Genomic DNA, 19,290 nt, shown 5'->3' on the forward strand with positions numbered 1-19,290 from the left:
TTTAAATTTATTTGAGAGGCAGAGGGAGGGGGGGAAATATCCCCAGAAGGAAACGCTTTTACTTTTTTTGAGATTATGCATCTTTCACCAAATACTTAAAAAGAAATCTCAGTTCCTATTTGTAATAACAAGGGATTATCAGAGTCCTTAATTTGCTGTTGAAGTCTGCAGTGAAGTTTTGTACCTTGAGTGAGGTGCAGCCTAATCCCTGTGTGTGATTACATTTAGGAGTGTGAGGGAGGTATGCGAAGGGTGGGGAGAAGCAAATTTCATTGAAGACAACGCTTCAGGCAGCCCCGAAGTAGAGTGGATCCAGTTTGAAAAGAATTGGCAACCCTAAAACTTTTTGATAAGATAAAAATTCATTGATGTTGGCTCACACTAGGCCCACTTCAACTCTGCACTTGTCCTCTGTGTTTCCTTGGCATATCTGTTCCTTTCCTCTGTCTGCTTTAGCATAACTTTATTTTTCTCTTTTATCTTTAGCTAACTGCACCCAGGGACTGGAGGGATTGATTTTTTGTTTTGACTTATTGTTTGAAGATCTGTAACTCAAAGCAGCTTCTTGCGCCTCTGATGTCTAAGCCTGAGCAGTATAAAAGGTAAAGTTCATCCTGTGTACCAAACTGAGCGGGGATACCATTTTATAATCAGTCATCTGTGTTTTATTTTGCCTTTTTGGGAGGAAAACTATTTTAAGACTTTATAGGCAATAATACTTTAAATAAATATTCTCATGGCAGATACTACACATGCCAGTTCTCTTTTTAAAGACAGTCAGCTATTGCTCACCGCTTAGGGGAAGAAAAAAAAAAAGATCCTAATTAAAGGAAGCCATTATACATCAGAAGATATTTTGAGCATCACGTCACACTACCGACAGCCTACTGCAGCCAAAATGTTACCATGCAAATCTAAAAACGCTCTCGCTCAGAGATGCGCTACCACAAGGCTAGCCTAAATCCCCGCTGGGAGGGGAAGGCAGGAGACGCGAGATGTGCTCGTCAATGTTGTTCGTAAACAGGGATCTCTCATTGCCATGTTAATACCACCCTGTCCCGAGACACGGAGGGATGGAGAAGGATTTTTGTTTGCTTCCTCTGCCTTCTGAGGGCCGAACTCAGGAGATTTCTCCTTTTCCCGGGCAATTCTTCCCTCCTCCCCTAAAAAAATGCCACTAGGCTGTTTTAAATAAGCAGCTCTTCCAGACGTGGCACCCAGGTTTCTCACTGCACATACGCATTTCTGTATTGTAGAAAGCTGATAGCCATGGCACACACCGACTTTGTTTACGATCGCCCGTCTCCACTATTCCCTGAAGTTGCCCAGCTTGCTGAAATATGGTTACATATGCAAACATTATCTCCCAATTGTAACCTCATTTTCTGCTCTGCTGGACAGCGTGACCAGCATTTGTCATCTCGCCGCCCCCGCCCGCCACATCATTCATGTGTCTATAATTGTCATCAAGATGTGGCATGTCAGCAGGACTCCGGCGTCCGCTGCTCCCCATCTCCACGCAGTCACTCAGGTAACAAACCCATAATCTCGCCTTGTTTTCATGATGGTTGAATTACACATAATTGTTTCTGCACAGTGATTGATTTCTGCCTGAATAGAGACCTCTGCCTTTTTTCAATGCGAGCGAGTGGCAGCCAAGTCTCTCCATCTAGGAGGAGGCAGCAGCCTTTGAAGAGATCAAAGCCAAGGCCGCGAGCAGTTGTGCGCCCTGGGAATATGGAAAGCCTTTATGCTCTCAACCCCATTTCCAACATCATGTTGGATTGCAGCTGCATTACATTCTGCCAGCATTCTTAATGCTTTTAGTATTGACTCTGACATCACCGATAGCTGTTTTAAAGTAACAAAAGCTGAAGGATGACTTATTTTCACAACTCCGTAATTGGAACATGCAAAGTTAGGGGAAGGGAGCATTTGTTTTTAATCTGAGATACAAAAGAAAGCACAGAAAATTATATAAGTTCCCCGAAATTAAAAACACGTTTTTCATATGGAAAGAACAGAGGGGGCATTTTTATAGCCTAGACCACACAAAATGAACTGATTATGCACATGCTTTTTCAAGCCTAAAGGCTGAAGTAAAAATACGATTGGGCAAGCGAGTCAAATTGGGAAAAAATATTGTGACTCATGGTACGTTTAGTGACTTTTAGCACCTGATGCAAGGCAAAATAATGCAGATGCCCAGGCTGCCGCCTCCCCTCTGCAGCTCCTTGTAGCAAACTGACAGTGGTTCACTTACCCTAAACCAGAGACGCAGCACATGGCAAACAAACACTAAATCTCCATTAGTTATCTAAAAAGGTAAATAATGATCTAAAAGTGTAAAACACCGCAAAGCTTCCTCTAAGACTCCCTCTCCTCCAGTCGTACAGACAACTCTTAGCTGCCTTAAAACTACTCTTGCCACAATATTGTTTTCAGGGGCATCAAACGCTCCCACACTCCTCCTCTCTCATCTGGCTTTGCTAGTGAAAACAAAAGTAAATCTCTATCGAGAAAGACTGCCCTGAACTTTGATTAAACGTACGTCTACACTGCCCTGAAAAAATATTTCCAGGGAACTTTCAAAACTTATCAGTGGAAAGGAGGGGGGATAAGGTGGATGTAAAAAGTGAGAGCCCAGGAGGGCGCAGCAGCTGACCCACTCTGCGTCCATATGCTGACCAGTCTGAGCACCACTGCTACTTCGACAAATATTTTTATTCATGCTAAAACCACTGAATAAGAGCTTTTAAGAGCAGTAATTTTGAAATATGGTAGCTGCCACTACAGCGTGCAGAGTGGTGAGGAAGGAAGAATGTGCAAATAAAGCATAAGCTGTAAAGAATTAAACATTATGAGCACCCATGTATTAGCAATAAAAATAATTTCCTCTTAGCTGTATCATTTTTCTTCTGCTGTTCTAACACTCCTTTTTTTCCTGTAGTCATTAAAACCCTGACTCAAAGACAAGAGCAAAGGGATCTGCCCTCCCTCCCTGTGGACACAGAGCTTATGTCCCTGTCATTTCAAGGCTGGGAAACTGTCTTGTTTTTACTTTGACTGTTCCTTAACACACGCTAACCATACTGAGGCTGAAACTAGAGCCAAATGTAGCAAGCTCTTTACAAGATGTAAAAGCTTCTAGTTTTTTAGTAGTATTAAGACAGAAGATTTTCTGTGTTAATCCAAGGTTTTGGGGTTCCCCCCCCGCCCCATTCTCCTGCCATCCCCAGCAAATTTACTGCTTCCTCCGCACACGCTGCTTTCTTAAATTAGGACTAATTCTTTGTGGCTCTTGTGTCCACTCTGATAACCAGAGGGATGCTCATAAAGCAACACTGAGGAAAGAGCGTCAAGATACAGAGAGCTGGAGCAGTCACTGTCAATAGACGTATCTGCTGCCATGTTGGTAGGGCAGCTAATACAACTTCTGCCTATCCCACAAGGAGTCTCAAGTATCTGGAAATGAATGCCAGCCTCCAGAAACTGAGCAAGCAACACATGTAGCATTGCAAAGGTCTCCAAAACACTCGCCACTAGGAAGAAACAGCAGCAGAGAAGTCACTTTTATATGATGCTGCAACCCTGCCTTTCAGCGTCAAACCATTACTGTGATGAAAAAGTATGTTTTACGGTAATTACTGCTTATTTTCCCTTCCAGGGACTTCTGTGTTCATTTGCAGAGGATTCACTTGCTACTTCTGCTTGAAAGCTTGCTACTTTTTTGCAGCTATTTACTGAAATTTAAGAGACACCATTTAGCCTAAAAGAGGCACGCGAAGGCTGTCAGCCAGGTTTTCATCCTGCGCAGCCCACCGCATAACCTGCACAGGCAGCTCTCTGTGCCCAAACAGAGGCACAACTTCTCCTCACGCACGATTTTTTGGTGACCACGTTAGGGAGAGCCGAGGGACCTGACAACAAACCTCACCAGTTCCTTAAATCCTGATCCCTGCAAAGTGATGACCTGCATGACTACAACAAACTGAGTTTTAGGTTTGGCTGTGGTGCTGGGGGATGTGCAGCCACCAGCTGTGGCTGCCGTGTACAGGCTGCAGCTACAGAGCTGTGAAGAAAAAAGAAAACAACACCGATGACCCCGGTAGCCCCGGGGAGGCGATGCCACCAGAGCACGCCACTCAAGAAAGAGGGATAGGAAGCTGAAAGCTGTGCTCCAGCAAGCACAGCCTGGGCGCACATTAAAGTAGCAGGTATTTCAGGATGCCCAGTGCCCTCCAGCTTCAAACCAGCCAGCACCTCCTTGCAAACCACTCTTCCCACCAGAGGCTGCTGAGGCGCAGGGCACAGATATCGCTGAGGCCACGGGGGGTGTCCACCATGGCTGGAAGAGGAAGACAGATGCCATTGCTGCCGAGATGCCGTCCCAAAAAGCCGCTCTGAGAAGCAGCTGAGCAAGGTCCTCCCAGCCCCACGGTAAACAACAAAAGCCCCACCAAGCCAGTGCCCAGGGGAGCTGGCTGAGAAGCCCTGGTCGGCCGTTCTCAGCACACCGTGTGCCAGAGCCACGATCAATGGCAGCTTCCTGGGAGAGGGAGTGCACCATGCTGGTTATCTAGCTGCATTTGCGCTGAATTTCTGAGAGAGGGATGGAGACAAAAGCAGGGGGTGCAAATAACGATGCTGAGGGCAAGCAGCCTGCACCCCCTGCGGAGGGAGAGCAAACAGAAAACAGAGTGGGAAGATACGAGTGCTGCTGCGATGGCAGGGAGGGAAAATGAGAAAAAACAAAGTCAGCTTTTTGACAAAAAGTTTTTAAGCTAATTTTCTTAAGCCCCTCCTTGCTTTTACTTCGAAACTTCAGTAGGATTGTTTGGTCCTTAATTGAAAGGCTGGATATGAAACAGCCACAGCCAGCACTGACACCAACTTTCTTCTTGTATCTGCGCTGGTTTTAATCCTCTCATTCCCTTCCTCCACGCACATCCCAGTTTTTACTTTCTCAGACTTCTGGTTTGTTTTCATGGAAAAACAAAACCCAACAACAACCAACCCAAGAAACATATCTTTACAAGCGAGCTGTCTTTCAGGTGGGTTCCTGAAGCGAACTCGGGAAACGTGGATTTTGTTCCCACCTCTGCCATCACCTTCCTCTAAGTCTCTGAACAAATGTTGCTTTTTCAGGTCCTCATTTGCAGAAGCCTCCTCCCAGACTGTGCCTCTGCTTTTGGGAGCAGGGTGAGGGGAGGCACAGGACATGACTCCCCCCTGTGCCAGCGTGGGCACCGGGGATACCTCCCGGGAATCTGCCAGCAGCCACCGATGTGCTGCAATTTCCATGGGTCACGTCCTCACACTAGACTCTACGTTGAGTAATTATACACAGAATTTACCTATTTCATGCTTAATCGCACAGGCACAAACTTTTGCTCCACCCCCAAAACAGCTATAACCCACCAGCGGCACTTGCGTTACTACAGGCAGCTCTCCCAGTCCTGGCTTAACCCCCTAGGCTCAAATTTCAGACACTGTCTTAACCAGCCGTCCCCTCCTGGGAGAACCCACCAAGCCCTGCAGAAGAGAGGGGAAGCAGGCCCACGGCTGACTTGTGAGCTACGGGCTCCTGGGCTGTGAAACACCGCCTCCAGAAGAGAAATGCAAGACCCAGCCGCAGGCTCTTCTGCTGACTGAACCTGAAAAAATGCTTTGTCCAGTAGACGTTGGCCAGAAAGATTCATTTAATGGAGGAGGGCATTTTTTGTGCCGGGAGCACAACTGTTTAACTAACTGAATGTATTTACTTGCAGTCCTGGAGCCACAGCTAGAAGACAAGCTCCACAAAACCCCCTCTGAAATCTCCTTCTCCTAAAAAGTCTGCCTGTGCCCCTAACACAGGGGGTTCTGAACTGGCTTTGATTAAACCACATTTCCCGACTGAATATTTATTGTTCTGCCCCATTAGCCTGTAATATTCTCATTTACACGCATATCCCTGGAAAGAAAAAGAAAGAAAAGGAAGGATTTAAAGTTTCAAAGAAAGAGGGAAAGCTTTCTACACAAGTTGTTTTGGGAGGGCCCTTGAATTAAAAAAGTTTCAAGCAAAACAGCACTTTGACCAGCTCTCCTAGAGTCTCTTAATATTTCTTATTACAAAGTATGAAGTCATCTTTTACAGGTCACTCCGATAAGAAGCTTAGTAGTTGCCAGTTTAAAAAAGAAGTGTTTGCAATAGTGCTGTCAAACTGTCTGGGGAGTTGCCTAATAAATTAGCATTTTTTTGCGGTTCTCCTATTCCGAGTTTTCCTTCTGAAGATTTACATCTAAAACAGAATCTCTGTACCATTATCTTAGAAATATCCTCAAAATAACTGAGAGGGGAGAAAAAAGCCTCAACAAAACCAGAAAAATCCACACACTTAAGAGCTAAGCTTTTTAAAGTTTTATTTCTTTTTTCCTTTAAATCCAGCACAGCTTCCTTTTCTCCCTATAGCAGGGGTATTTAAGACATGAAATAATGTGAGGGAGAGAAGGTTTTGAGTAACAGATTTTCCAAATCCCACATCCTCAGTTCAAACTTATTTTTCAAGCTGAATTTCAGTTGTGTGCAGGAGGAAATCGGGCAGTAAAGAACAGACACAAATACAACCCAGCATGCTAGTGTCAGAGGGCAGCAAAACAAAAAGCTTTAGGGGCATTCTTCAGGGTAATTTATTTTAATCGCTTATGTTTTTCAAAATGTATTTTAGCACGTTCGATATATGGCTTATTTCCTCGATATCCTCAAAAGCTCTCCCAGCGCCAGCTCGGTGAGCTCACTTTTCCTTTCGGTGTCGATCCCCAGCAGCCTGGAGGGGACCGGGGCACGCTGCAGCCTGCCCCACCACCCCAGGCTCCTGCACCTGACCATCACCCACCTGCTCGCACCCGCCCGCTCCCAAAAGCTCCTCAAGAGGCTGAACCTGCGCGTGCATTTGTATTTGAGAGAGGAGGACCTGTACGTGAACCCAGGGACAATTTTTACTCTTCGCAGGGGCTAATTCACGTGCAGACGTTGAGGGGAGAAATCAGTCTCCCCCAGTTTGGAGGGGTCCCTGCGCTGTGTCAAGCCCAGCTATTCTCCTGCTTCACCTCAACTTTTCCGTAACAAGTGTTTCTTGGGTTTAAGAAACAGAAACGCTGCCGACTGCGCCACAAGGAGTGCCACACAATGCAACAAGCTGCCACAAACCCTAAACTGAGGAGAGGGCACGAATGTGAGAAGGAAGCCACTTTGTAAAAATGAATTCGGAAAGCCGCGTGGCGGGAAGATGTGCTGCGGCGCCGTTTTGCGGCATGGCTGTGTGGGATGTAATGCGGGTCGGTGGCGGGAACCTTGCTCACCGTGGGGGTACAGGGGAGTTACATGAAAATGCAATGAAGGCAGTACAGGACTGGGGGTGGGGTGATAGAGCACAACGAAAAACACAATTACCACTTGTAACTGCAGCTTCCTAAACCTGATACAGCAGCAGTCAAACTTTAGAAACTACAGACCCTAAACAAATCGCTGGATCGTGGCATTTTAACAAAGTAAACACATTTGCACCGCTGGACACAGTTTATCTTCACTTTAGCACATCGCCAGGGAAAAGGCCTTCTCCTCAAACGCAGTCTGCCTTTGACAAGTGTTGACACCTTTAATCGTCACCTCCGTATTGTACTTTTTTTATGCTAGACAAAGCTTGCCAATGCAAGATTTGGGGGGAATGAAGAAAGATCAAGGCAAGAAGATATGCCAAAACTGTGGAGAGACAACAGACTGTCACAAAGAAGAATCTCTGAGGCAGTTTTGAAATACAGAAAGATGCAGAAAATTGAAGAAATAGAGCCTTATAGCATAGCTAAGTGACCAGTTTCTGAGACAGAGCGTTGGCTCTGAGCAGCCGGTGTCACTAGGACCTCAACCCAGAAATACAGGTCCTACAGGGATAGCTTTTTAGAGCTCACCACTCTCTACCTCTGAGCCAACAAAACTGCCCAACAAAAGCCCCATGTTCCCTTTCCCTGTTTTTCTGGATGTATGTGATGAATCAGACCATTTTCAGACCGGTTTTCTTTGGATAACCCCTGCATCCCTGTCCAGAGCTCCGTTCAAGTCAGCCAAGGGGGAAGTTGAGCCGCCATCAGCTTTGTTCGAAGCACCAGCATTTTCAGAAGGTACTTCATGGCAAACGTGTGCATGAAATCATAGGCTCCCAAGGGACTTCTCCCCCGTGCACCGGCCTGGGTGAAGCAGACCTGCCCGCTGACTTGTGCAGCACTGTTTGAAGTACAGGACTAGAGTACTGAAAGTGCTTGGATAGACAGATGCCTTTGGGAATTAACTGCTCTCTGGCTTGCCTAATAACTCCTAACCAAAGCGATTCTCTGGTTTACGTGTTACAGCTGGTGACAACAGTACGCTTACTTTTAAGTTAAACTGCCCATTTTATAAATATTCAATCAAAGCCTCGTAACTTCACACTTGTAATTTTTGCTGACTAAGCTCATCCTATTGATTTTATGCCTCAACTTCACATATACCCACAGCCACTTAAAGAAAATAAACAAATGTCGAGTCGACCTTTCAGCTCCATGAAAACGCTCTTCTACACGAGAGATTTGGTATCTTTGAAGATCACAGGCGAAGATATTCTAGGTCCTTCATCTCAACCTGGAGCATCAGTGAGCAACACCACTGCCAGAAGCCAGGGGAAGGCATGCCACTTCTCCTCAGGCAGTTTGGACCACTTTTCTTCCCCTTTAGAACAGGCAATCCCTGGCTGATTAGCACAGTTGGCACGCACGTTAACTCCCTACTGCACTTTTAGCTCAATCCCAAAGATTCAATGAATACATTCTTATTTAAGTGCTCAATCACTTTCTTGCTGAGAGGACAGATTCCTTTGAAGTGGGAAACCCAAACTAAATAAACATATCCACAAGATCCAAGTCTCAAAATAGAAGCCATTGGGTTGCTAGATTAAGTTATTCTGAATGCAATTTTCTTAAGTGAATCTAATGCTTATGAAGGGCCGGAGTGACAGAGACACTAATCCCCAACTGCCTGGGCAGGAGCAGCACGCCAAGCAGCTGCACCGCCTTCCCCCCAGCGTCCTGCAAGAAGCAACCAAACCCAACGGCCAGATGAGAATGGTCTTCACGCCAAACATGCCTTACGGCCAAAACCAGCTTAGAGAGAAATGCCTCCTACCCAGGATGGGGGTAGTTTGGGGTAAATGGGAGTCATTTACGCACAACTGGAGCATCACAGCACGTGGCTTCTCTGCAGCAGTGGGGAAGACACATGCCAAGGACAACCTGCCTCCACCAGGCTGAGGACCCACAGACCGCCTGGCTCGCGGCAGTGTTTCCTTCAGACCAGCCACACGCTGGATCGGTGTCTGTCCATGCGAGAGCAACACAGGAGATCACAGCGGGCCACACGACGCACAGACCTCAGGCTCCAAAATATTCAGTGTCCATATTAAAGCAGACTCTTGCACATCTGTCTTCTGAGAGACACAGTGTTTTACCACTAGCAAAAAAATCACATGGCTCTAATAGGACTTCAGAAATATTACAGCAGCAGTAAAATGCTTTTGCATGAGTTATTTCCTTCCCGTATCAGGAGGAGTTTTCCCTAACTATAAACACAAGTTAAGTACTCAGGAGGAGCCAGGCCTGCGGTACCCAGGCTTTTCAATGGCTGCAGCCATGCAGCGCTGCAAGTATCTGGAAAAAGCCTTTTCCTCTTTTGATGCCTGAACCTGTGGAGCTTCAGGCTTTCTTCTTGAGCCATATCCTCCCTGGCACTTGCAGCCCATAACAAGCTATTCTTATTAACGTTTTTTCTGGGCTGGGATTAAGTTGGAGAAGAGGTGGGACAGCACCAAAACAACAGGAATGACATTTTGCTTTTAAACCTCCTTAAAATGTAAGCGGCAGCTCCACCATTTACAGTTTATATTGAATTAGCACCTAGATATATAGAAAAAGGAGATTTAGGACATAAGCATACACACATATTGATATACAAAAGCTCCAACTTTGATGATTTGTAATGGGTGGGGTTTTTGATTACACCTCCGTTGAAGCCACACACACGCAATCGCTGCCTCTGGACTGAGACGTCAGGAGAACATTTTCTTTCCCCCTTGCCCATTCACAATTAGACAGATTTGCTAATTGCATCACTCTGACAAGAAGAAGGCAGCAAAAGCAAGAAAGGCTGTTTTCTTCACCAGTATGTGCCCAAAGACCACTCTAATGATGGACATACGTACATAAGACTCTGCCTGGATCGTGCCATCTTATCACGAGCAACCAGATCAAGCTCCAGACAAAGGCCAACCTGGAGGCACCGCAGTAACTTCTTCTGCCCCCTTTTCCAAATGGAGAATTCATTTCACTAAGGGGGAGAAAGAAAGCACCACCAGAACTCGGCCCACGACCGTTCATGGCTTGGATTTGTGTTTCACAGAGACCTGGCTCGTATCTTAGACTGATCAGCTGTGACGCTTGAGTCAGAGCAGCTGACAGACGCTTTTGCAGCAGTGAGGTTCCTCTATTAGTGCTGAGCAGATTCCTCTTCTCCCCCAGTGCTGGCATTTGGCACGACTCGCCAAGCCCCTCAGCAAATAGTGCTAAAATTCCTCCCCATGCAAACCCGAATAAACCTCGGCAAGTTCTGCTTCCACAGAGTCGGGAAGCTTTGTGCTCCTCTGCACCTGATTTCGAAGTTATTTAAGAAGCTAATCGATATCATTTGACTTCATTGAGAAGACATGCGCCATGCAGGGTAAAGCGGCAGAGCCTCAGTGCTGGGTGAGCAGCTCTGGCTTGTCGAGACCCTTGGCTGCCCATGCAATCCGTTTCCTCAGGCACGGGTCTGGGGTTGCAGGGGGAAGAACGAGACGTGTGACAGGACCACAGCTGCCTACAGCCCTTGGAGCATCCTGCTCCAATGCCAACTTGGGAATTAGTGCAAAGCTTTCTGATGGGTGATAATGGGAGCAGGAGCTGAGCCCCAACATCTGTGCTGCAAAGCCCATTTCATATTGGGCGAGGGAGCTTTCAGTTGACCACGGCTCCCAGCAAGTGCCTACAATTGCACAGTCAGCAGAAGCAAACTCTCAGGAAAAGACAGTATTATGAAAAATCAGGTTTGTGTCCTTCTGCAGCTCCCATACATTCCCCTTGGGGGTCTCAAAAATTCCCTGCAAGCAAGTGAACCAGCCTGCTTTCAGAGGGACAGCAAGATGCAGCTAGGGAAACAAAACCCTCTTACTGAGCTCTGTAGCCACTCATTCTTGCTATTTCTACCCTCATCCCTCCTCCTGTCCATATTATCCGCACAATTTCTCCTGGGACATTAGCTCTTCAAGACAGGAGCTATCTCCATACCCCTTGCCATGCAGAAGCATACAAGGAATATCTAAAACTTCGGCAGGGTAGGGCAATTCTGTGTATAAATGTTGTTCCTTGCGTTCAAACTCTTTTAGCAGAATTCCTCATCATTTTCAAATGGATATGCTGTGTTTTGCCCGTCACTGTAAGGTCTTTATATCCTCCAACCTATTTAACACCTCCAGCTGCTACAGAGACAGTTTAGCCACGAAGAAATAAACTCAGACCCCAAGAACAGATAACAGACAAAAGCGAGGTTGCAGAAATCCTCTGTCTTCCCACAGAAAGTTTAATTCATTGGGAAAGAGGGAGGAACAAAGAGAAAATTATTTTCTGGATGAATTTAAGACACAGAGAAATGATTCTTTTCAGTCACCTCCTTTGTTCCCACGTTCCCATCACACAGATGAGAAAGGTTGCTACCCCAAAAACTAGTCTTGTTAACGAAAAAGTAAGAAAAAACCCACACATGTTAGAAAACAAACAGCTGTCTCCATCTCTCATCTTCAGTACCCCCACGATGCTGAGAAACCACCAAAAGATATCTCGAGCACACAGGATGCACATTCACCAGGTGTTACTGCGGTTTTAGTACCATCACGTGCCACTTCTCCTGCAGCCACCCAAACCAACTGCTTTGCTTTTTCACTTACCCAGCTATCTGATAAGAATATGTACTGCAGCACGAGGCTTGTACCTGAACTTGTAATTAACACTCTCCTGCTCCTACAAATACAACTTGTAAAAAGCAAATCAGTTGCCAGTAACATAAAAAAAAAAAAAAAAGAGGAGGAGAATAGGGAAGATGAGATCACTCTAACAATAGCAGATTTTGGAAGATATGAAATCCTCCTCATACACCCTCTCCCCTCCAAATGCCGCACTGAAATTACACTTCAGTTTCCTTCTTTTAAGGCTTATTAGACATCTTGTGTCTGACTATAGATTTGTATTTTTAATTTCACAAAGCAAGAATGTAAAGTGTTTGCCTTTTTTTTTAAAAAAAAAAGGCTTTTTTTTTCCTACATATGCTGGTGAAAGTAACTTTTTTCCCATTCCAAGAAAGCTTTGCTCTCTCTGCCCTGGCATAGTGAGCCGAGGCCGCCTCGGTCAGAGATGGTCCCTCTCCTGGGTCCGGCTGCGTTTCCCCAGGGGTGCATCCCCTGGGCGGTTTGCAGGCAGCCCGGTCCTTCCAAGGCAGAAAAAAGATTCAGCGCCCCAGGGCGGCTTTTTAATCCTGCCTAACACCTCCAGGCAACAGATGCATCAACAAGAAGCGGCTTTGTCATGCAAATGGCAGGGCGCAGGTACACACCGCAGGGCTGCTCCGTGCACAAATGGCCGGGGACTGACACCCCAGGGGAGACCTCTACCTCCAGAGCTTGCTGATGTCGGCCGCTCCTTGCCCCCCAGCCCCGGCACGTCCCCCCAAAAAGGGGAGCAAGAGCAAACCTGCGGGGCGGCAATTGGGACCCCACAAAGGTGAACAGGCAGAAGCGCGTGGCACTGGAGCTGTTGTTAGCCATGAAGTGAGCGAGCGTGTCATCTCCTGGATGCGGCGTTTTGATCTCACGCACATTAAAACCCAGCTGTCAGCTAGGAGACTAACACAGATTATAGTTCAATTAAACAAAAAAATTATTTAATAACTCAAGCGTGTAGCCTTGTGGTTAAACTGAAAGAACTCCAGGCTTATGTCAACATTGCAGCCCTGCAACAACACTATTTTACCAAAATAGTGGTGCTGCTCTAACATGCAAGAGCAACACTGAACTAAATTAGCTCCTCAGATGTTCGGCAGGCAGCTTTACAATTAGAAAGCAGATGCGTTTCCCCCCCTTCCTCCCCTCCAAGGTACCCACATAGGACGGCTCCTCAAGTACCTGAGCAGGCAGACAACCTCCATAAGAAGCCGATATTCTGGGGGCGTTGATGCCAGATCAGTAAAGAGCCGCAGCCCCACGGCACGCATAGGCAGAGAAAATCCTCAGTGAATAATTAAACTGGATTTTGTTGTTCAAAGCCTTGTACCAGCACTAAGGACTTTCTTGGGCTAAAAAAATGTCTGAAGTTTCCCGGTCCTCAAAGGGGCAGATTTGAGTCTCAATGCCCTCTCAAGAAGCTGCATCCTTGTCCCCACGGCACATCCGAACTGAAGTTTTCTGTAGAGCAGCGTTTACAACAAATATCAACAGAACGTGGTCATCGTGCTTCACCCTAAACGGCTGTAGGCCTCTGAACTGTAATTTATACACAAAAACCCCCTAGAGCTACAGAATGCAATATATTGCACGAGTTTTTGCATCTTTCAAACACAATTGGTGACATACAAAAAGGGCACATCCGTGTGTTCCCCAGTGCCCAACCGCCCTGTCATTCCGAATCCGAACATCCACTAATTTAACACGCTTTGCTACTGTCAAATTACCAACACAGATTAGGCCCCCTCTTTTTTGTTTTTGAAGTCAAAAGCCACAACCCTGAAAAAAAATCAAGGACGTCTGAGAGCAAAATAATGCCAGTTGTTTGACAGAGACCGCCAAGTAAAAATCTAAGAGCCAGTAAGACGGAAAACTGCTTTACCACAGGGAAGTAACAGCATTCAACTTCTCATGTCACAGCATACACAACTGCAGCGGCATTTTTTCAGCAGGATGCCTACAAGGAAATTTGTTTCCCGCTCCACTCCAGTTCTACTAATATAATTTCCACAGCTCATTTTAACATTGCCTCCCCATCGCTCTATACGTATACCAAGAGGTTTACAAAAATAAATGGAAATTGAGTATCCAAAATTAAAAGTACATTAAAATCCATCAAATGTGGATCTACACCAATGGAAACAGAGGGACCAACCTGGAAGAATCAGTGCCCGCCACAATGTAAAGGAAAGCTGTTACTACTGCATCACAGTTGATATTAATTCCTAAATGATCATTTCCCAATTTGCGGCTGAAGATACAGAGTATGTTTCAAAGCAATACTGCCAGATACGTAAAGCCTTCATGCAGCAACTGATGGCAGAAATAAATATCAATCAGTAAAGAGCAATGCCATATCTGAAGGCAAAAAAAAAAAAAGAATCCAGTCTTTTCATCTTACTGACAAGCAACTTTAGCAGTTCTGCTTCCAGCCCTCGATTTTCCTCAACAAACGAAGAGTTAAAGCCAGAAAATTCACATCTGTCCCAGTCACTACAAAGACGGCATTTACATCATTCTGCCATACATTATCCTACAGTCGTAAACCAGGGCTCCCCCCACAAAGCCCCCAGCCCTGTTCAAAGGACGTCAGACACCGCAGACGTTAATCTCAGCTTTTCCACCGTGATCGCGACCAACACATCTAAGAGCTCTCAAACTCCACTGGACGGAGGCTCTGAACAGCAGAAGCGCAACCTTCACCGTAACTGAAGCTATTCAAAAAAGCCCCAGCGTGAACACGCACTGCAGACCGAACAGGAGGAAACCCAGCTCGCCAAAACCGGTCTTTGGAAGAAATAACTCACTGTTCTGGGGATGGGTGGCGACAGAGATCCATTAGGCATGTACGGGTCGTTATTCATATTTGGCATCATGATATACCCAGAATAACCAGAGTATGATGGTCCCTTGCTGTATAAGCCACTGTCTGGATGCTTTCCTATGGAAGAGGAAACAATGATTACATTATTCCCCACATACGCATTTCTTGTAAGTTAGAGCGCTTACTTAAACAGGTACTGTGCATTCATAAAAATGTTCTGCATGCAAACGTTTCCTTACTTATGGAAACTACCTCTGACAGAAAGCGGTCCACAGCAATTTGTAATAACATTTTTTAAGGAGGATTAATTCTTAAAGGAACAAGTACTCTCAGTGAGGAGTTTATCCTTAAAATACGGAATAGCCTCAGAGTAACCAATTTATTTTGCTAGTCCCTGTTCAAATCAAGGCAGAAACATAAGCAATGACATCACATTTCTCAAGTAGCAGTTTTTCCCCGTTTTATACATCCCTATAGGATTTGTGGATTCAGAAGCATTGCCAGTATGTGTTTCCAACATCATTGTTAGGAAAGGGAGGAACAGGGCAGTGATAACTAGATATAATCATTTCCTTTTCTTGCTGAGCCACTGTGTGCAGTGAACAATTCACTCTGGCCACGCTCACCAGGAACAATTAGAGGGCAGGGGCTGGCTTGGAAGGAGACCCTAACGATTTGGAGGGGGGGGGGGGGGGGCTGTTGAACACACATGGTACTACAGTCAAGAGGGAAGCTAAGTAAGGGAGGCTATTTTGTAAGAAAATAAAGAATTTGGGTCCGGGCCCTGCAAAGAGGGGTGAACAGGTCTCCCACCTACATGACCGTTGACAACGATACTACTTGAAGGTGAGCTTTTAAGAGGATGCAAGGCTGAAAAGAAAACTATACAGAGCTGACCTCCTCCCCCTCACTGCCAAAATGCTATGAGCATGGACATTACTGCTTTTAGGCTGTTTGATGACCAATTTGGAGAAAGATCACCACAGTGTCCCGGAAAGCACCAGGACTGAACTGTGTCTGTCTTTATATGGAATTTATGATCTGGTTTAGTTTGTGATGATAAGCATTTCATTTTAAACATAATCTCCCATCCTTCACAGCACACATTCTTTGTACGCGTGTCCAGCTTCCTAAGTGATATTCAACGAACTCTGTTACTTCCTCTGTCCTCCTCAATCAAAATTAACTAGCTGCTACAATAAAAAAAGCAAGAGCTCTGTTCATGCTTAGATTTGGAAGAGGAGACTTAAGCGACAGACTTTGGCTATGGGGAAAAAAGCACAGAGTTTCTGAACACACACAACTCGGCTGCACTGTATGAGTGAAGAGATAGATGTGTTTAAGCTGATATCCTAAAAATAGTTATTTCTTCAGCGAAGATCCATTTGGCCTACTTATCAGTTTCAAAACAACTGAAATACCATTTGGTCACTCAAGATAAACGTGCTGCACATTCATCTCCTTTTTCAATGCTCTTTGAAAGCACCCTGGCATCCCCCTTCTCCAAAAGGTACTAAATTTACGTTTCCCAAAAGAAACCAAGTTCCACTTGGAGAACCGTGCGGAGGCTCACAGGGGGACTACGAGGGACAATATCGCAAGACAGGACCGTGCGTTTCTCACCTTCCTCGGAGTGCTCTCTGCCTTTATCATGGTAGGAATCCTGCGCTTGAGTCTGCCTGGAAACCTGACCGCAGGCAATCCACCATCAGAAAAGAAGAAGAAAAAGAAGAAAAGTCATTGTATGGATGCTCATTTATCGATCACAGTGCTACAGCTTCTTGTAGAAAGAAAAAAGTTAGAGCAAGAGATAAGCATCTTTCCTTTCCCTCTTACGAGGCTCGGAAGGCAACTGTACCAGAAACGTTTGTGTAAACGATCGTTTTATGACAACGTGAATAACTGTGGGGCTTTGCAAAGCGTTTCTAGCAGAAGCGCCTTATATTTAACGAAAGGGGCTTATTTCTGGAAAATATTTGGAGCTTCGGCAGTCAAAACACTCTTGGTAAAAAGATACCAAAAATAATAATGAAAATCAGGTTGCCCTCATTACCAGGTCTTTAGGAAAAAAAGAAAAAACAACCGGAAAAAAAAGGAAAGAAAAGAAAAAAGAAAAATAAAAGCAGGTTCCCCGCTCGCCCTGAAGTTGTTTTAGCGTCGGCAATTTCTTCCCAAACAGTTTTATGCAAATCCCTTAAAGAGTTTACGGCTAATGCTCCGACCCCGCTGATTTTACCGAGGAAATTTCATGGCTGCTTGAGGTCTAATACCAGCGCACCGTCGGGGGACTCGCGGGAACTTTCTCGTCCCGGGCCGAAGCGCGGAGGGGGCCGCCCCGCCCCCCCCCCCCCCCCCCAGCCCATCCCCGGGCGCGGAGGGGCGCGGAGCCCGCCCGGCTCTGCCCGCCGCCCCTCTGGAAACGGCAGTTGGGGTGGGATGATTTTTTTGTTTGGTTTTTTTTTTTTAGGGGAAATTCGGAGAAGAGGGTTTTCCCCGGTGCCCCGCCGAAGCTCCCTCCGTCCCTCCCTCCCTCCCGGCGGCGGCGGCGTCCGGAGCCCGCCGGCATCCCGCGCCCTCGCGGCGGCTCCGCGCTGCCCCGCGGAGCCCCCGCGGCCGCGCACCTCGTGCCCGTTGGCGCCGGGGGCGATCTCGGACTCGTTGACGAGGGAGGACTTGATGTCGGCCAGGTCGCCCTCCTCCTCGGGGTGGCTGATCTCGGCGAAGATCTTCTCTTTCTGGGGGTCCCCCTCGTCCTTGAAGGGGATCATCTCGTCGGTGGCGCAGAGCTCCGGGTCCCCCCCACCGCCCCCGGCCCCCGGCAGCTGCGGCATCCTCACGGCAGCGCGGCGTCTGCTGCGGCCGCCGGCCCGCCGCGGGAAGGGCAGCGGGAGCGGGAGGAGCAGCGGGGGAGGAGGAGGAGGAGGAGGAGGAGGAGGAGGAGGAGGGAGGAGGAGAAGGAGGAGAGAAGAAGGAAAAATCCCGTGAAGTCCTCGGGGTTCCTCTCGGCAGCTGGAGACCTCCGCCCGCCCGCCCCCTCGGGGCCGAGGTACCCCCGCTCCCGCACGGCACCGGCCCCGCGGGCACCCTCGCCTCGCCGCGCCGCACGGCTGGAATAAGTCGAAATACACCCGCTTGTGTCCCGCCCGCCCTCAGGGACCGCGCCGGGGCCCGCCCCCCAGGAGCCCCGTCCCCCCCCATCCACCCCCCCGGGGCCCGGGCTCATCCTGGGGTGAGGGGGAGCGGAGCCCGCCCGAGTTTCACCTCCGAGTGAAGTTGCCGCCACCCGGACGGACCCGAGTTAAAATGGCTGGGGGGGGGGGGGCGGGCAGGAGGAGGGGGCGCCTCGGGGAACGGGGACGGCGCTGCCCGCGGCGCGCACCCACCGGGCCTTTGTCCGCCGCTTCGCCCGCGGCTCCGGGCACGGCTGGGTTCGGCTCAGCGGCACCGCGGAGGGCGGGGGGCCGAGGAAGAAACAACCCCGGGAGGGAGGGAGCGAGGGAAGGAGGGATGGAGCGGGAGGGGAGGCGCCCCCCCCCCCCCCGCTTCCCTCCGCGCCCGCGGGCAGGGAAAAAAGTTGCGGCCGCGGCGCCTCCGCGCCCCCGGCCGCCTCCGCGCTCAGCGCCCGGCGCGGGGCCGCTCGCCGCAGCCGGCGGGCGCGGCGCCCCACGGGGGGCGGCGGTGGGGCGCGGGCGGCGGCAGCGCAACTTCAGCATCGCGCCCGCCCGGCCTCCCCTCCCTCCCTCCCTCCCTCCGCCGTCAGGGCGGGGCGGGGGCGGCGGAGATGAAAGGAGCCGCCGCCGTGACTGACACCGCGCCCGGGGCCGGGGGGGGGGGGGGGGGCCGGGCGGCGGGGGCGGGGAGGGGGCCGGGGCCGGCGGCTCAGGGGGGAGCGGGTGCGGGGCTGCCCCCGGGCAAACTTTGCTCAAGCTGCGCCGAGCAGCGTGTGTGAGAGGGAGTGTGTGTGTGTCGCTCTGCGTGTCTGTGTGTCTGTGTGTCTGTGTGTGTCTACATGTACATGTGTGCGTGCGTGTGTGCCGCACCGGGGGGGGGGGGGGGCGGCTGCGCCGGGGCACTGCCGCTGCTCTCCCTCCCCAGCCAGGAGCCCGCCGAGGAGGGCACAGGCACTCGCCGCATCCCCAGCCAGCCAGACCTGGTTTTTTAGGACTGCTTTGTTGAAACTTCCCCTTTTTGGGGGGGCGGGAGGGGGGGGATGCTGCGGCCACATGGCGCTGCTCGGGTACGGGGAGCGGGGGGAGTGTGCGAGGATTTGCCCGGGCGCCGGCATCGGACGAAGGGCAGAATTAACACATCGCCATTAAATCCAGCAAGTGCCCGGCAGAACCGTGTAGTAGCCCCCGGGCGACATGGAGAAAA

At 48.7% G+C, this 19,290-nt stretch overlaps 1 protein-coding gene across 3 annotated transcripts in view; it reads right to left on the reverse strand.

Moving 5' to 3' along the window:
• Positions 1 to 17,747, reverse strand: part of LEF1 (lymphoid enhancer binding factor 1) — a 70,101-nt gene extending 52,354 nt beyond the window's left edge. For all 3 annotated transcript variants that reach the window (XM_050896060.1, XM_050896058.1, XM_050896059.1), the window contains exons 1-3: positions 17,538 to 17,747; positions 16,540 to 16,603; positions 14,900 to 15,033 (exon numbers count right to left, since the gene is read on the reverse strand). In XM_050896060.1, the coding sequence (XP_050752017.1) occupies positions 14,900 to 15,033; positions 16,540 to 16,603; positions 17,538 to 17,747 (408 nt within the window). The remainder of the gene's footprint in view (positions 1 to 14,899; positions 15,034 to 16,539; positions 16,604 to 17,537) is intronic.
• Between the last annotated feature and the right edge of the window lie 1,543 nt (positions 17,748 to 19,290).

This window comes from Gymnogyps californianus, chromosome 4, assembly GCF_018139145.2.
Source record: "Gymnogyps californianus isolate 813 chromosome 4, ASM1813914v2, whole genome shotgun sequence".
Classification (NCBI taxonomy): Eukaryota; Metazoa; Chordata; class Aves; order Accipitriformes; family Cathartidae; genus Gymnogyps; species Gymnogyps californianus.